Raw genomic sequence first — 13,339 nt, forward strand, 5'->3', positions numbered from 1 at the left:
CGGGGGGAGTTGTGGAAACAGATCTGATGGTGGTGTTTAAGAGGCTGTTAGACACCTGAATGTGCAGAGAATGGAGGGATATGGATCATATGCAGGCAGAAAAGAATTAACCTAATTTGGCATCGTGTTTGGCGCAGAAACTGTGGGCCGAAGGGTCTGTTCCTGAGCTGTACTGTTCTACGTTGTATGAGGCCTAATCTTTTGGACCAGTTTTCCACGTGGGACCTTGACAAAGACATTACTAAAGTCCATGTAGATCATATCCACTGCCGTTCCTCATCAATACACTTTGTTACTTCTTCAAAGAATTCAATTAAATTGGTGAGACAGGATCTGCCCTTGACAAAGCCATGTTGGCTGTGTCTGATTAGTCCCGGCCTTTCCAAGTGACCATTGGTCCAATTCCTCAGAATGTTTTTCAGTACCTTCCCTACCACTGTTTTTACGCTCACAGATCTGTAGTTACCAGGCTTTTCCCTGCTGCCTTTCTTGTAAAGGGCGCTTATGTTTGCTGTCCTCCAGTCACCTGACTTGTGTCTAGCGTAGATTTAAAAATCTCAGCCAGAACCCCAGAAATCTCTTCTCTGGCATCTCATAGCAGCCCAGGATAAACCCCACCTGGTCCTGGGGATTTATCCACTTTAAAGCCTGCTAAGGCATGGAATATCTGCACTTTATTTATGGAGACTTGCACTGAACTTGCATCTCCCCCTTCACTGAGCTCTCCAACTACAAGCACGGTAGTGTAGCGGTTAGCGTACAGCGCCAGTGACCTGGGTTCAATTCCGGCCACTGTCTATAAGGAGTTTGTACGTTCTCCCCGTGTCTGCGTGGGTTTCCTCCGGGTGCTCCGGTTTCCTCCCACATTCCAAAGACATATGGGTTAGGAAGTTGTGGGCATGCTATGTTGGCTCCGGAAGCATAACGACACTTGCGGGCTGCCCCCAGAGCACTCTACGCAAAAGATGCTTTTTACTGTGTGTTTCGATGTACATGTGACAAATAAAGATATCTTGTCTTATCTAAATGAACTCCTTTGTGAATAGCAATGAAAAGTGTTCATTTATGATCTCACCTTTATCTTCTGGCTCCTGTTGTCCATGATGGGCCCTACTTTTCCTCCGGTTATTTTGCCCTGAACATACTTATAGAATGCCTTTGGATTTACCTTAATTCTGGCTGACAGTGATTTTTTGTGACCCCCCCCCCTTTACCTTCCCTGTTTCCTTTTTAAGTGCCTTCCTACACTTTTTATACTCTTGATGAGCCTCCCCGTCATTAGTCCCCTGTACTAGTAAACTTCCTTTCTTCTCTTTATAAACCCTTCAATGTTTCTTGACATCCAAGGTTGCCTTTACTTGTCACCCCTGGCTTTTAACTTTACCAGAACAGGTTGGGCTTGAACTTTTGCTATTTCTACTTTGGATCAGTAAGTTTGCAGATGACACGAAGTTAGAAGGTGTTGTTGATGGTGAAGAAGGTTATCATAGATTACAGGAGGATCTCGATCAGTTAGGGAAATGGGCCAAAGCGTGGCAAATGGATTTCAATACAGATACTGTGTGTGTGAGGTGATGCATTTTGGAAAGTCAAAGCAACGTAGAACTTATACTGTACTATGAATGGTAGGGCACTAGGGAGTTTAATGGAACAGAGGGACCTAGGAGAACATGTACATAGCTTGTTGAAAGTGGCATCACAGGTAGACAGGGTGGTGAAAAAGGTCTTTAGCATGCTGGCCTTAATCAGTCAGGGCACTAAGTATAGGAGTTGGGACATTATGTTGCAGTTGTATAAGTCATTGGTGAGGCTGCGTTTGGAGTACTGTGCACCGCTTTGGTCTCCCTGTTATAGGAGAGATGTAGTTAAACTGGGAAAAGTGCAGAAAAAATTTACGAAGATGTTGCCAGGACTAGAGGGCGCAAGTTATAGGGAGAAGTTGGCCAGGCTCGGTCTTTATTCCTTGGAACTTAGGAGAATGAGGGGTGACCTTATAGAAATGTTTAAAATTATGAGAGACATAGATAAGGTGGATGGTAACAGTCTTTTCCCCAGGGTAGGGGAGTCCAAAACCAGGGGGCATAGATTTTGGGTGGGAGGAGAAAGATTTAAAAGGGACTTGAGGGGCAACTTTTTCACGCAGAGGGTGGTGAGTATATGGAATGAGCTGCCAGAGGAAGTGGTTGAGGCAGGTACAATGGTATCATTTAAGGAACACTTGGATAGGTACATGGAGGGGCAGGGCTTAGAGGGATATGGGCTGAATGCAGGAAATTGTGATTAGCTGGGTGGACAACATGGTTGGCATGGACTGGTTGGGTCGAAGGATCTGTATCTGTGCTGTATTGCTCTATGACTCTACGAATGCTTCCCACCGTGTAGATTCACCTGCAAACCGACACTCCTCCCTTATGTTAATGAAAATGGCCTTCCCTCGATTTAAGAACTTTATTACTTGTCCAATACCTACCCTTTTCCAAAACCACTTTAAAATATATCACTGTCTCCAAAACATTCCCCTGTTGACACTCCTTCCAGTTGACCAGCTACATTCCCCAACTTAACGTCCAGAAATGTTCCTTCTCTCATTGGTCTACCTATATCCTGTGTCAAAGAAATGGAGGGCTATGTGGGAGGGAAGGGTTAGATAGATCTTAGAGCAGGATAAAATATCAGCACAACATTGTGGGCCGAAGGGTCCGTACTGTGCTGTAATGTTCTACGTTCTATGTCAGAAGGCTTTTTTGGATACTCTTAAAATACTCTGCCTCCTCTGAGCCTTTAACACTGAGGCAATCCCAGCTAATATTTGGAAAATAAAAATCCCAAACACAATAATTCTATTTTTATAGCTAATGCCCTTCAATCTAGGCAGCATCCTGGTAAACCTCTTCTGCACCTTCTCCATAGCCTCCATATCTTTCCTATAATGGAGCAAATGGACTCCACAAAAAATTCTTTTTGTTGTCCTGTCCATTATCATGTTGGTCTTCGTTGAATTTTGCTGCCTACTTTATACCAGTGGTTGCACTTCAGGAGTACTTCATTGACTATAAAGTGCTCTGAGGTGTTCCGAGATTTGGAAATACTCCATGTTAGCACAGGTTCCATCAATTCTTTAAAAAAAATTACAGACTTAAGAAAGCAAATTTTGCCCTAGGGGATAATTTTGCTTGGATGGAACAGGTTTGCATTAATTATTTCTCTGACTTAATGTCCAGTGGAAAGTGGCAGTCTGGAAGTGTGGGCAGCCTTTACATATATTCACAGTTGCCAGCATTGATTTAGTGCAGTGATAAATCTTTAAAACTGGGAGAATAAAATCATCATTTAAATCAATGGTTTGGGGATTTCAATTAACTACTAGCCAAGCTATAAATTTTCATGAGTCACTTGGCAACTCCATTGGACTTACAAACTAACAGAGGAGACAAAACATGGCAGCTGGTTCAAAGATCCCAGCAGTAAGAGGGCAAGCATAATGCTTCTGCTTTTGGCTCCTTTTGGAGAAGATACAAGAATCTTGGAGTATTCTGGTCGCCCCATTACAGTAAGGATGTGGAAGCTTTGGAAATGGTTCAGAAGAGGTTCACCAGAATGCTGCCTGGATTAGAGGCTATTAGCTACAAGGAGAGATTGGACAAACTTGTGTTGTTCCATCTAGAGTGTCAAAGGCTGAGGAGTGACCTGATAAAATTATGAGATGCATAGACAGGGTAGATAGTCAGAATCTTCTTTCCCAGGGCATAGTTTTAAGGTGAGAGGGGGAATGTTTGAAGGGAATGTACAGAGTATGTTTTTCACACAGAGAATAGAAGGTGCCTGGAGCAACAAACAATCTGCTGGAAAAACTCAGTAAGTTGAGCAGCACCCGTGGAAGGAAAGGAACTATCAGCATTTTGGGTCGAAATCCTGCGTCAGAACTGATAGGTGCCTGGAACCTGCTGCCTGGGGTGGCAATGGAAGCAGATACGATAGTGGCATTCAAGAAGCTTTTAGATCGGCAGATGAACATGCAGGGAATGGAGGGATATGGATCATGTGCAGGCAGCGGGGATTAGTTTGATTTGGCATCATGCTCACTGCAGACATCGTAGACCTGTTCCTGTGCTGTACTGTTCTATGTTGAGAAAGGATTTAGCCACGCACAATTGATTTTCATTGTTTAGTTACAGATGTAGACATTGGTAGCAAAGTTGTCATTTATCACCCACCCCTAATTGCCCAGGAGAAGGTGGTAGCCTTCTTGAACTGCTGCAGACCTTCTGGTGAATGCCTCCCAGAGTGGTATCGGACAAGAAGTTTCAACAATATATTTCCAAGCCAGGATTATGTGACCTGGAGGGGTACCTACAGGTTTTCCGCTGCCTTTGGTGAGAGAAGCCATGTACCTGGGAAGTGCTGTCAGTAAAATCCCGGTGAGGAACTGTAATGGGGAAGGGGGAGGAAAGGAATTAGTCGGTGAGAAGTGTCATCCCTATTGATTCAAAATATCAGAGAGCAACATCTGTTCGAGCAGCATCTGTGGGAGGGAAGGAATTATCGACCCGAAATGTCAACAATTCCTTCCCCCCCACAGATGCTGCTCGACCCGCTGAGTTCCTCCAGCAGGTTGTTTGTTGCTCCAGGTTCCGGCATCTGCAGTCTCTTGTGTCTCCAAAATATCAGAGAAACTTGCTTGCAGCTGCTACACTGGGTATTCAGGTTCCAAAGAGAAAGCCTGACAGACTTCATTGTAAAAATCCTCCTGTTTTCACAATAACACTGCAGGCTACTGCTAGCCCAAACTAGCCCACTCTGATTTGGATGGTCTCCTTCTCCCTCATTCTTACCCACTAACCCACTTCCATGAGGTACAGAGGTACAGGATCAGGTTATTTTTCACAAGGCCTTGCCAGCAAAGTGCATCATGCTATCTTCACCTTGCTGATTTTTATAGAACTCCAATGACATCCCCACTCCTGGCCAATATTTTCATCCATGCAATCTTTTTGCAACAGCCCAACCTTCTCTGTGTTGTTGGCTCTGCACTAATCCCTCAGCCAAAACCTCCGAAAGGTCACCAAGTGGATCAGGCAAAGCTGTCTACAGCTGTAACCAGATGTGATCAATGTGCAACACTGGGAGACCTTTTAAAACCACCTTCCATATGACTCCCAGTATTGCTGTCAGAGTGATGACTCAGGAGCTCTCTGTGGCTTTAGCAGTTTCTCAACACGTCAATGATTTCATTGTGACTGGGCAAGGTGGTTGAGAAGTGGTCGATACACTCTTTGTTTGCAAAAGCTGCCAGTTTCCTTTCTCTAAAAGCATTGGAAAAGCTTTCCATCACTGCAATCCATGGTGCTGTTACTGTTATCCCCAGAGAATCTCTGAGCATTAAGAATAGGAAATTAAACCAAACCAGCTCATTCTCCTCCAGACTTCCACCCCAAGCTTTGATTTCTTCAATTCTTTTTTTTAACTGAAGGAGAAGATAAGATATCTTTATTAGTCACATGTACATCGAAACACACAGTGAAATGCATCTTTTGCGTTGTGTTCTGGGGGCAGCCCGCAAGTGTCGCCACACTTCCGGCGCCAACATAGTATGCCCACAACTTCTCAACCTGTACGTCTTTGGAACGTGGGAGGAAACCGGAGCACCCGGACAAAACCCACGCAGACATGGGGAGAACGTACAAACTCCTTACAGACAGTGGCCGGAATTGAACCTGGGAATCAGGGAAAGAAAAGAGAGAGGGTGTGTAAGTGATTGAAAAGAATGAATAATTTGAGACATATGGACCCCAATAATATTAATTAGGTGACATCAGAATCAGAATCAGATTTATTATCACTGACACATGACATGAAATTTGTTGTTTTGCGGCAGCAGTACAGTGCAAAGACATAAAATCTATAAATTACAAAAATAGATAAACAGTGCAAAGAAAAAAAGAATAATGAGGTAGTGTTCATGGGTTCCTGGATCATTCAGAAATCTGATGGTGGAGGGGAAGAAGCTATTCCTGAATCATTGAGTTTGGGTCTTCAGGGTCCTGTACCTCCACCCTGATGGCAGTAACGAGGACAGCATGTCCCGAACGGTGAGGGTCCTTAATGATGGATGCCACCTTCTTGAGGCACCGCCTCCTGATGATGTCCTCGATGGTGGGGAGAGTTGTGTCTGCGATGGAGCTGGTTGAGTCTGTAACCCTCTGCACCCTTTTGAGATCCTGTGCATTGGAGCCTCCATACCAGGCAGTGATGCAACCAGTCAGAATGCTCTCCACTGTACATCTATAGAAATTTGTAAGAGCTTCTGGTGACATTTGCTTGTAGCTCAGTGTTGTATATATTAAAATGTTTTTAAGGTGGAAATTACTTATATCTGGGCATAGAATTGAAGCAATAGAGATAGAGAGAGAAAACCTGAGCCAAAATTGCAGATAGATGGGTTACAACACAAATAGTCAGTTCTGATACAGAAAGAAAAGATGACCTACAAGCAGTTGTAGAATTCAGTAATGAGTCTGGAAGGCTGCAATGTGCCCAGATGGAAAGTGAGATGTCGTTCCTCAAGCCTGTGCTGGGCCTCACTGCAGCAATCCGGGAGGCTACAGACAGATCAGAGTGGGATAGGGAATTACGGTGGCAAGCAACTGAAAACTCAGGGTCACTTTTGCAGACTCTGCATACTTGCTCAGCATTGAATTGGAATAAATTTTTTCATAAGCTATTTTTTAAAAATTCACTGTATTATTGAACAATACCTTTTTGGTCTTGAATGTAAGCAGTTTTCTTGGTAAATATAATTGTTCTTGGGACCATTCGCATCACAGCTGTTGGACAATGATGTAAAACTGCTGCAATCCAAAAGCTGTTATGAAGATGGGAGCCTGAAGTGAAGCTATTCTTTTCTGATTTATTAAGTGGTACTTGGGATGAGATAAACAGATAAGAAAATATCATGCAACAGGTTGTGGAATTTTGTAAAATAATATTGCTCACAATGCTGTGGCTTTATTTATTGAATTGCAATATGGGCATCAAGTTGCTTCCATAATTTAGAATGAGTCATTCCAATTGACAGGGCCCACAGCTCCACCAGCAAAAAAGCTAGCTCCAATAAAGAGACATTACAAATGTGCGAATCTGCCAAAAATTTACACTGATACAAATATTTGATCTGTTTGACACAAATCAGTTCCTTCAATAACTTAATGATAAGATAAGGTATCTTTCTTAGTCACATGTACATTGAAACACACAGCGAAATGCATCTTTTGCATAGAGCGTTCTGGGGGCAGCCCGCAAGTGTTGCCACGCTTCTGGCGCCAACATAGCATGCCCACAACTTCCTAACCCGTACGTCTTTGGAATGTGGGAGGAAACCAGAGCACCCGGAGGAAACCCATACAGTCACGGGGAGAACGTACAAACTCCTTACAGACAGTGGCTGGAATTGAACCCGGTCGCTGGCGCTGTAATAGCGTTACGCTAACTGCTACACTAATAGGTTGCTTTCAGGTGATGAAACTAGAAAATAATAAATGTTGAAGATTTTTTTTCTCCAATTTCGATACAAATTCTTTCCAATTTCAAAAAGGGTTAGCCCTTTATGCAAATAGATAAAGTAATTAATTAAGTGATTCTGTGAGTTACAAGATACCTGCAACCTATGCCCAGTAATCAGTGAATCAAAGCAGTATGGAAAATGTTTCCAATATTAATTAAATAATATATTACATGCAAATTTGAAAATAATTGCTCAATTAACATAAGTGAGATAAAATATGACATGAAATATTTGGGCCAAACTTAACACACACCAACTGTAATTGCATGATCCAGCTTCTTCTAACACTGGGAGCCGCTGCTTCACAGTGCCAGAGACCTTAGTTCAATCCTGACCTCTGGTGCTGTCTGTGTGGAGCTTGCACGTTCTCCATGAGTTTCCCCCCGGTGCTCCGGTTTCCTTCCCCATCCCAAAGATGTGTGGAGTGGCAGGTGGTGGAGTTGACAGGAATGTAAGGGAATGAAATGACTTTAGCGTCACCGTAAATGGTTGCTTGATGGTCGGCTGAAGGACCTGTATCTGTGCTGTCTGACTCTATGACTCTCTAAACCTCTTTTAGGGGATGAGGTGTTAAACCAAAGCCTCAGTCTGATAAATGTGCAAGAGCAGGAACCTTGGTCAACCAACATAAGTGAAGCAGATGATCTGATTAGTATTGTGTTGCGGTTTGTGAGAGCTGGCTGTCGCTAAATTGTCTGCAGTTTGAACAGTGCATTATTCATTATAAGATGCTTTAAAACATTCTGTGACCTTGAATACTTTATAAATGCAAGACTTTCCACTGCAGAGGATGGCCAAAGCTGATTTCGCATCATCAACCAGGTTCAGTTGCATCCTTCTGTGCGCTGTTATTCTTTAAGGGACAGCTTGAAATCCCTGTGACCTGCAAATCATCTCCATTTCCTTGTTTCTGCACAGATACCGAGCTGCTGTATCGCACCTGGGATGGAAACCTGGAGAGGCTGAACGTGGAAACCATGGGCACAACTCTTCTGATGACAAACCGGAAATTTGTAAGCATTTCTTCTCCCAACTTTATTCACAAAAAAAAGGTCGCACAATGTGGCCAGCGGCCTCAAAGTTTCTTTGCCTTCCCTCCCCCTACTCCACTGGCCCATCACCCACATACTCCCCCCACTGGGTCCCTCCCTCCACTGTTCCCATCTGCCCTCCCGACTTCTTTTATTTGGTTCCATGCCCCACCTTCCTCTCCTCTCAGATTCCATCATCTGCAGCCCTCTGTTGTCTCCACCTATCACCTCCCAGCCTCTGTCGTATCTTCCCACTCTTCCCTCTTCCATCCTCACCTAGATCCACCTATCGCTTGCTAACCCTTGTTCCACGCCTTCCCCTCACCTCTTTATACTGGTTATTTCCACTCTACTCTTCCAGTCCAGATGAAGGGTCTCGACCCGAAATGTCAACTGTCCATTTCCCTCCACAGATGCTGCCTGACCCGCTGAGTTCCTCCAGCAGTTCACTTTTTGCCTCAAAGTTAATGGTTAATGTTGGGATCTCCTGCAACAAACCACTTTAAGAGTTGCCCCCTTAGTGTAGATAAGTGGCAAAGGAGTCAAAGGGGCAACCAGGCAAGGCAGCACCTTTGACAATACCTCCAAGGAATAGGACTACAGGGAAATACTGATGGGATTCCCTTGCTGGGAGTTGGCATGGATCCAAAGGGCCAAATGGCCTCCTTTTATATTCAAGTAAGTTGTCATATGCTTCTGCAGCTCATTCTATTAACTTCCATAGCCCTTGAGGTGGTGGTGATGAGCTGTATTTCGGAACTGCTACAGTTCTTGTGTTGTGTATACTCCTATAATGCTGTTTTGTAGGGAGTTCCTGGATTTTGACCATTGACCACAAGGGATGGACAATATATTCCCAAATCAGGGCAATGAGTGACTTGGAAAGTAACTGCTCCTGCTGTGATTGTCCTTCTACGTGACAGAGCTTGTAGATATTGGTATTGGTATTGGTTTATTATTGTTACTTGTACCGAGGTACAGTGAAAAACTTGTCTTGCATACCGATCGTACAGGTCAATTCATTACACAGTGCAGTTCCACTGAGTTAGTACGGAGTGCATTGAGGTAGTACAGGTAAAAACAATAACAGTACAGAGTAAAGTGACACAGCCACAGATGAAGTGCAGTGCAGTAGACAATAAGATGCAAGGTCACAACAAGGTAGATGGTAAGGTCAAGAGTCCATCTCATCGTATAAGGGAACCATTCAATAGTCTTATTACAGTGGGATAGAAGCTGTCTTGGAGGGGCTATTGAAGGTGCTGAACTGTTGCAAGACCTTGTGTAGGCATCCTATGCCACTAATGGAAAGGATTTGGGCAGCTAAGCGCATCACGCACCAGCCTCTCTTGAAGAATCCTTGGAGAGGGCCACAAGATTTATTAATTCTCTCTGAACAGAGTGAGAAGGTTTTACACAAGCATCTTAAATAAAACAGCCACCGCCCCAACCACCTCCTCACATAGCCATGATGTGTTTATCGAGAATTTATACCCAAGTTCCCGCAGTCCTGGAAAGTATTCATGAGATGATGTTGCAACCACTAAGCTAATCTGACACATACATATATTTAGAAAGGTCTTGTTTATCATTGTACTACAACAAACAGAGGAACACCCATCTCCCTTATTTGGATATATATTTTATTAGGTGTCAGTATTCAGAATAGAATCACAGCCCATTATCCCTGTACTGATCTTTTGGAAAATTTGTCTCTGCTCCTATGATCTTTCCCCATTGAGTCATGGAGCCATAGAATCACACAGCATAGAACCAGGCCCTTCGGCCCAATACATCTATTGCAACCATTTGTCCCAAGCTATACTTATCCCACTTTCCTGCATTAGGACCATATCCTTCTATGCCTTGTCTGTTTAAATGCCTGTCTGAATGTCTCTTGAATGTCGTAATTGTAACTGATTTCACCACCTCCACTGGCAGCATTCTAGATATTAACCACTCTCTGTGTAAAAAAAATAAACTCCCCCTCATCTCCCCTTTAAAACTCCTTTCACTCAGCTTAAACCTATGCCTCTTGTTTCTGACACCCCTACCACAGGTAAAGAGATTTTGACTATCTACCCTATCTACGGATTCTTCTTATAATCTTATATACCCCTGTCAGGTCATTCCTCAGCCTCCTTTGCTCCAGGGAAAACAAACCCAGCCTATCCAATCTCTCCCCAGAACTAAAGTCCTCCAATCCAGGCAACATCCCAATGACTCTCCTCTACACTAGTTCAAATGCAATCACACAAGGTTGCATTGTTTTCTTCCTCAAATATTTCTCCAGATCCCTTTTGAAAATTATGATGAATTTGTTTCCACCACTCTGCCAGGAGGGTATCAGAACTTAATGCGGAACCTCTTCTCCTCATCTCAGGTCTGATTGTTTGCCAATGTGCTTTCAGTGCAAATAGTTCCACCCAACCTATTGTATCAGAATGCTTCAGGATTTCAAATGCTTCTTAACTCCCTCCTTGTCCTACTCAGGATGAACAATCCCATCGCTCATACCTCTCCAGATAAGTAAACCCTTTCCAAACTAATGGGGATGAGAAAGGACAGGAGGCTTGGAGACTCCTTTGAAAAGCACAACAGATCTGATTGCCAAATGTTTTCTTGACCAAAGGACGGTTATACGGTGTTATCACAATATTCAACAGTACTTCAGAAAATTCGATATATGTTGTCAATTTTTGACCACATCCAGATGAGGAATTCTTCCTCTCTTCTTCAATGCCTACTAAGGCCACTGTGCGACTCTTCCCCAGATTAGGCAGTTGATGCATAACAGGGTGGGCAGGTGGGTAGCTTGTGAAGTGGGTGCACCACCTGTGCCCCTTGCACAAGGCTGCTGTGAGCACCTAATGCTTGAAGCTTGCAGTTCTCGACACCATCTTGAACGCTTCTTTCCACCTTGAATGGTCAAGGGCCAGAAATGACCTAGAATCAATGTGGATGTTGTATTTCCTCATGGCATCTCTGACCATATCATAGAAGATAGAACAGTACAGCACAGGAACAGGCCCTTCAGCCCACAATGTTATACCAAACTAATTAAGCTGATGATGCCTAATTACATTCATCCCTTCTGCCTTCACATGGTCCATGTCGTTCTACTCTCTGCATATTCATGTGCCAATCTCAGAGCCTGTTAAATGTCTCTATCGTATCGTGGCAGCACATTCCAGGCACCCACCACTCCCAGTGTAAAAAAACTTGTCCCGCACACCTCCTTTGGATTTTCCCCCTCTCACCTCAAATGCATGCTCTCTACTATCAAACATTTTGACCCTGGGAAAAAGATACCGGCTGTCTACCCTATCTTTGCCTCTCACGATCTTATAGACTTCTATCAGGTCTCCCCTCAGATTCTGCTGCTCCAGAGAAAACAACCCAAGTTTTTCCAGCCTTATAGCACATGCCCTCTAATCCAGGTAGCACCCTGGTAAACCTCTTCTGCACCCTTTCCAAAGCCTCCACATCCTTCCTATAATGGGGTGACCAGAATTGAATGCAATCATCCTTGCAATATATCCTTGGATCTTTTTTCTCTGCAGTGGAGGAGGAGACATTCACATCAACTACAGGTGGCACACATGGAACCAGGACAGCTTCTGATCACACAATTCAGTCCTTGTTATATGTGAGACTTTAACAATTCCTCTTTTAGTAAGGATAAACGGACTCGCATCATCTCATGCTGTCTGTCTCATTTTCCTGTTTCGGAAACAAGGAAATATAATTGTAGATTTGTGCTATTGATTTATTTCATAAATGTAATCTAACCTTCTTGACCAAGAGGTTCTTACTCATTTTCCCATTTGTGACATCACTGAGACTTACAGATACTCAGGATGAAGGAATTAACTCCAGGCAATCATAAATTTTGATGCTTTATAAACTATGCTTACTTCAAATTAGTGCCACGTCCCAAATACAGAATTAATCAAGAACAGCAGTTCCTATTTATATAGCACCTCCGACGCAGTAAAGATCCCAAGGCATTGCAATGCAGTGATTTCAAACTAAATTGAACATTGAGCCTCTTAAAATGATTTTAACACAACGTTGGGAGAAAGTGAGCTTTTAAGAAACACCTTAAAAGAGAGAGCTAGAGAGGCAGAGATTGGGAGAGATACTTTAAGGGTGATGACATACGGCTGGGGTCCTGCAAGCAATTGGTCAGGAGGGAAAGAGGAAACAGGCAGGAGATATCTCGATGTTTGGGGGCAGGGAAGGGGAAAGAAGCTGGAACTTGGGAGGAGAATAATCAGAGATGGAGTTGGTGTCAAACAGATGGTAAAATCTGGCAATTAAGGGGTTAAAATTAAACTGTACTGTGGGCAGTATTGGGGGCATAATGAAGAAACGTTCAAGATCCATCTCTATGGATCTATTCAGAGATGCTATCCGAAGACCCATCTCTAGTTCAGGAAACAAATCGTCCTCTGTGTGAAAAGCTTACCCCTCAGATCTCCTTTACATTTCTCCCCTCTCACCTTAAACCTGTTCCCCCTAGTTCTAGATTCACCTGCCTTGGGAAAGAGACCCTGAGTATCTATCCTAACTATGCCCCTCGTAATTTTATAAAACGTCTATAAGTTCACCCCTCAGCCTCCTCTGTTTCCATTGAGAATAAACCAAACCTATCCAATCTCCCTTTCTAGCTCTCTTATAACCTTGTATTTCAGGCAACATCCTAGTGAACTTCTTCTACACTTTCTCTTTTGTTACCACATTC

At 43.5% G+C, this 13,339-nt stretch overlaps 1 protein-coding gene across 5 annotated transcripts in view; it reads left to right on the plus strand.

Moving 5' to 3' along the window:
- The window catches only part of dpp6a (dipeptidyl-peptidase 6a), a 546,960-nt gene that overhangs the window by 279,728 nt on the left and 253,893 nt on the right, over positions 1–13,339 (plus strand). For all 5 annotated transcript variants that reach the window (XM_052015996.1, XM_052015997.1, XM_052015998.1 and 2 more), the window contains one exon: positions 8,480–8,574. In XM_052015996.1, the coding sequence (XP_051871956.1) occupies positions 8,480–8,574 (95 nt within the window). The remainder of the gene's footprint in view (positions 1–8,479; positions 8,575–13,339) is intronic.

Source organism: Pristis pectinata, chromosome 5 (genome assembly GCF_009764475.1).
Source record: "Pristis pectinata isolate sPriPec2 chromosome 5, sPriPec2.1.pri, whole genome shotgun sequence".
NCBI classification, from domain to species: Eukaryota; Metazoa; Chordata; class Chondrichthyes; order Rhinopristiformes; family Pristidae; genus Pristis; species Pristis pectinata.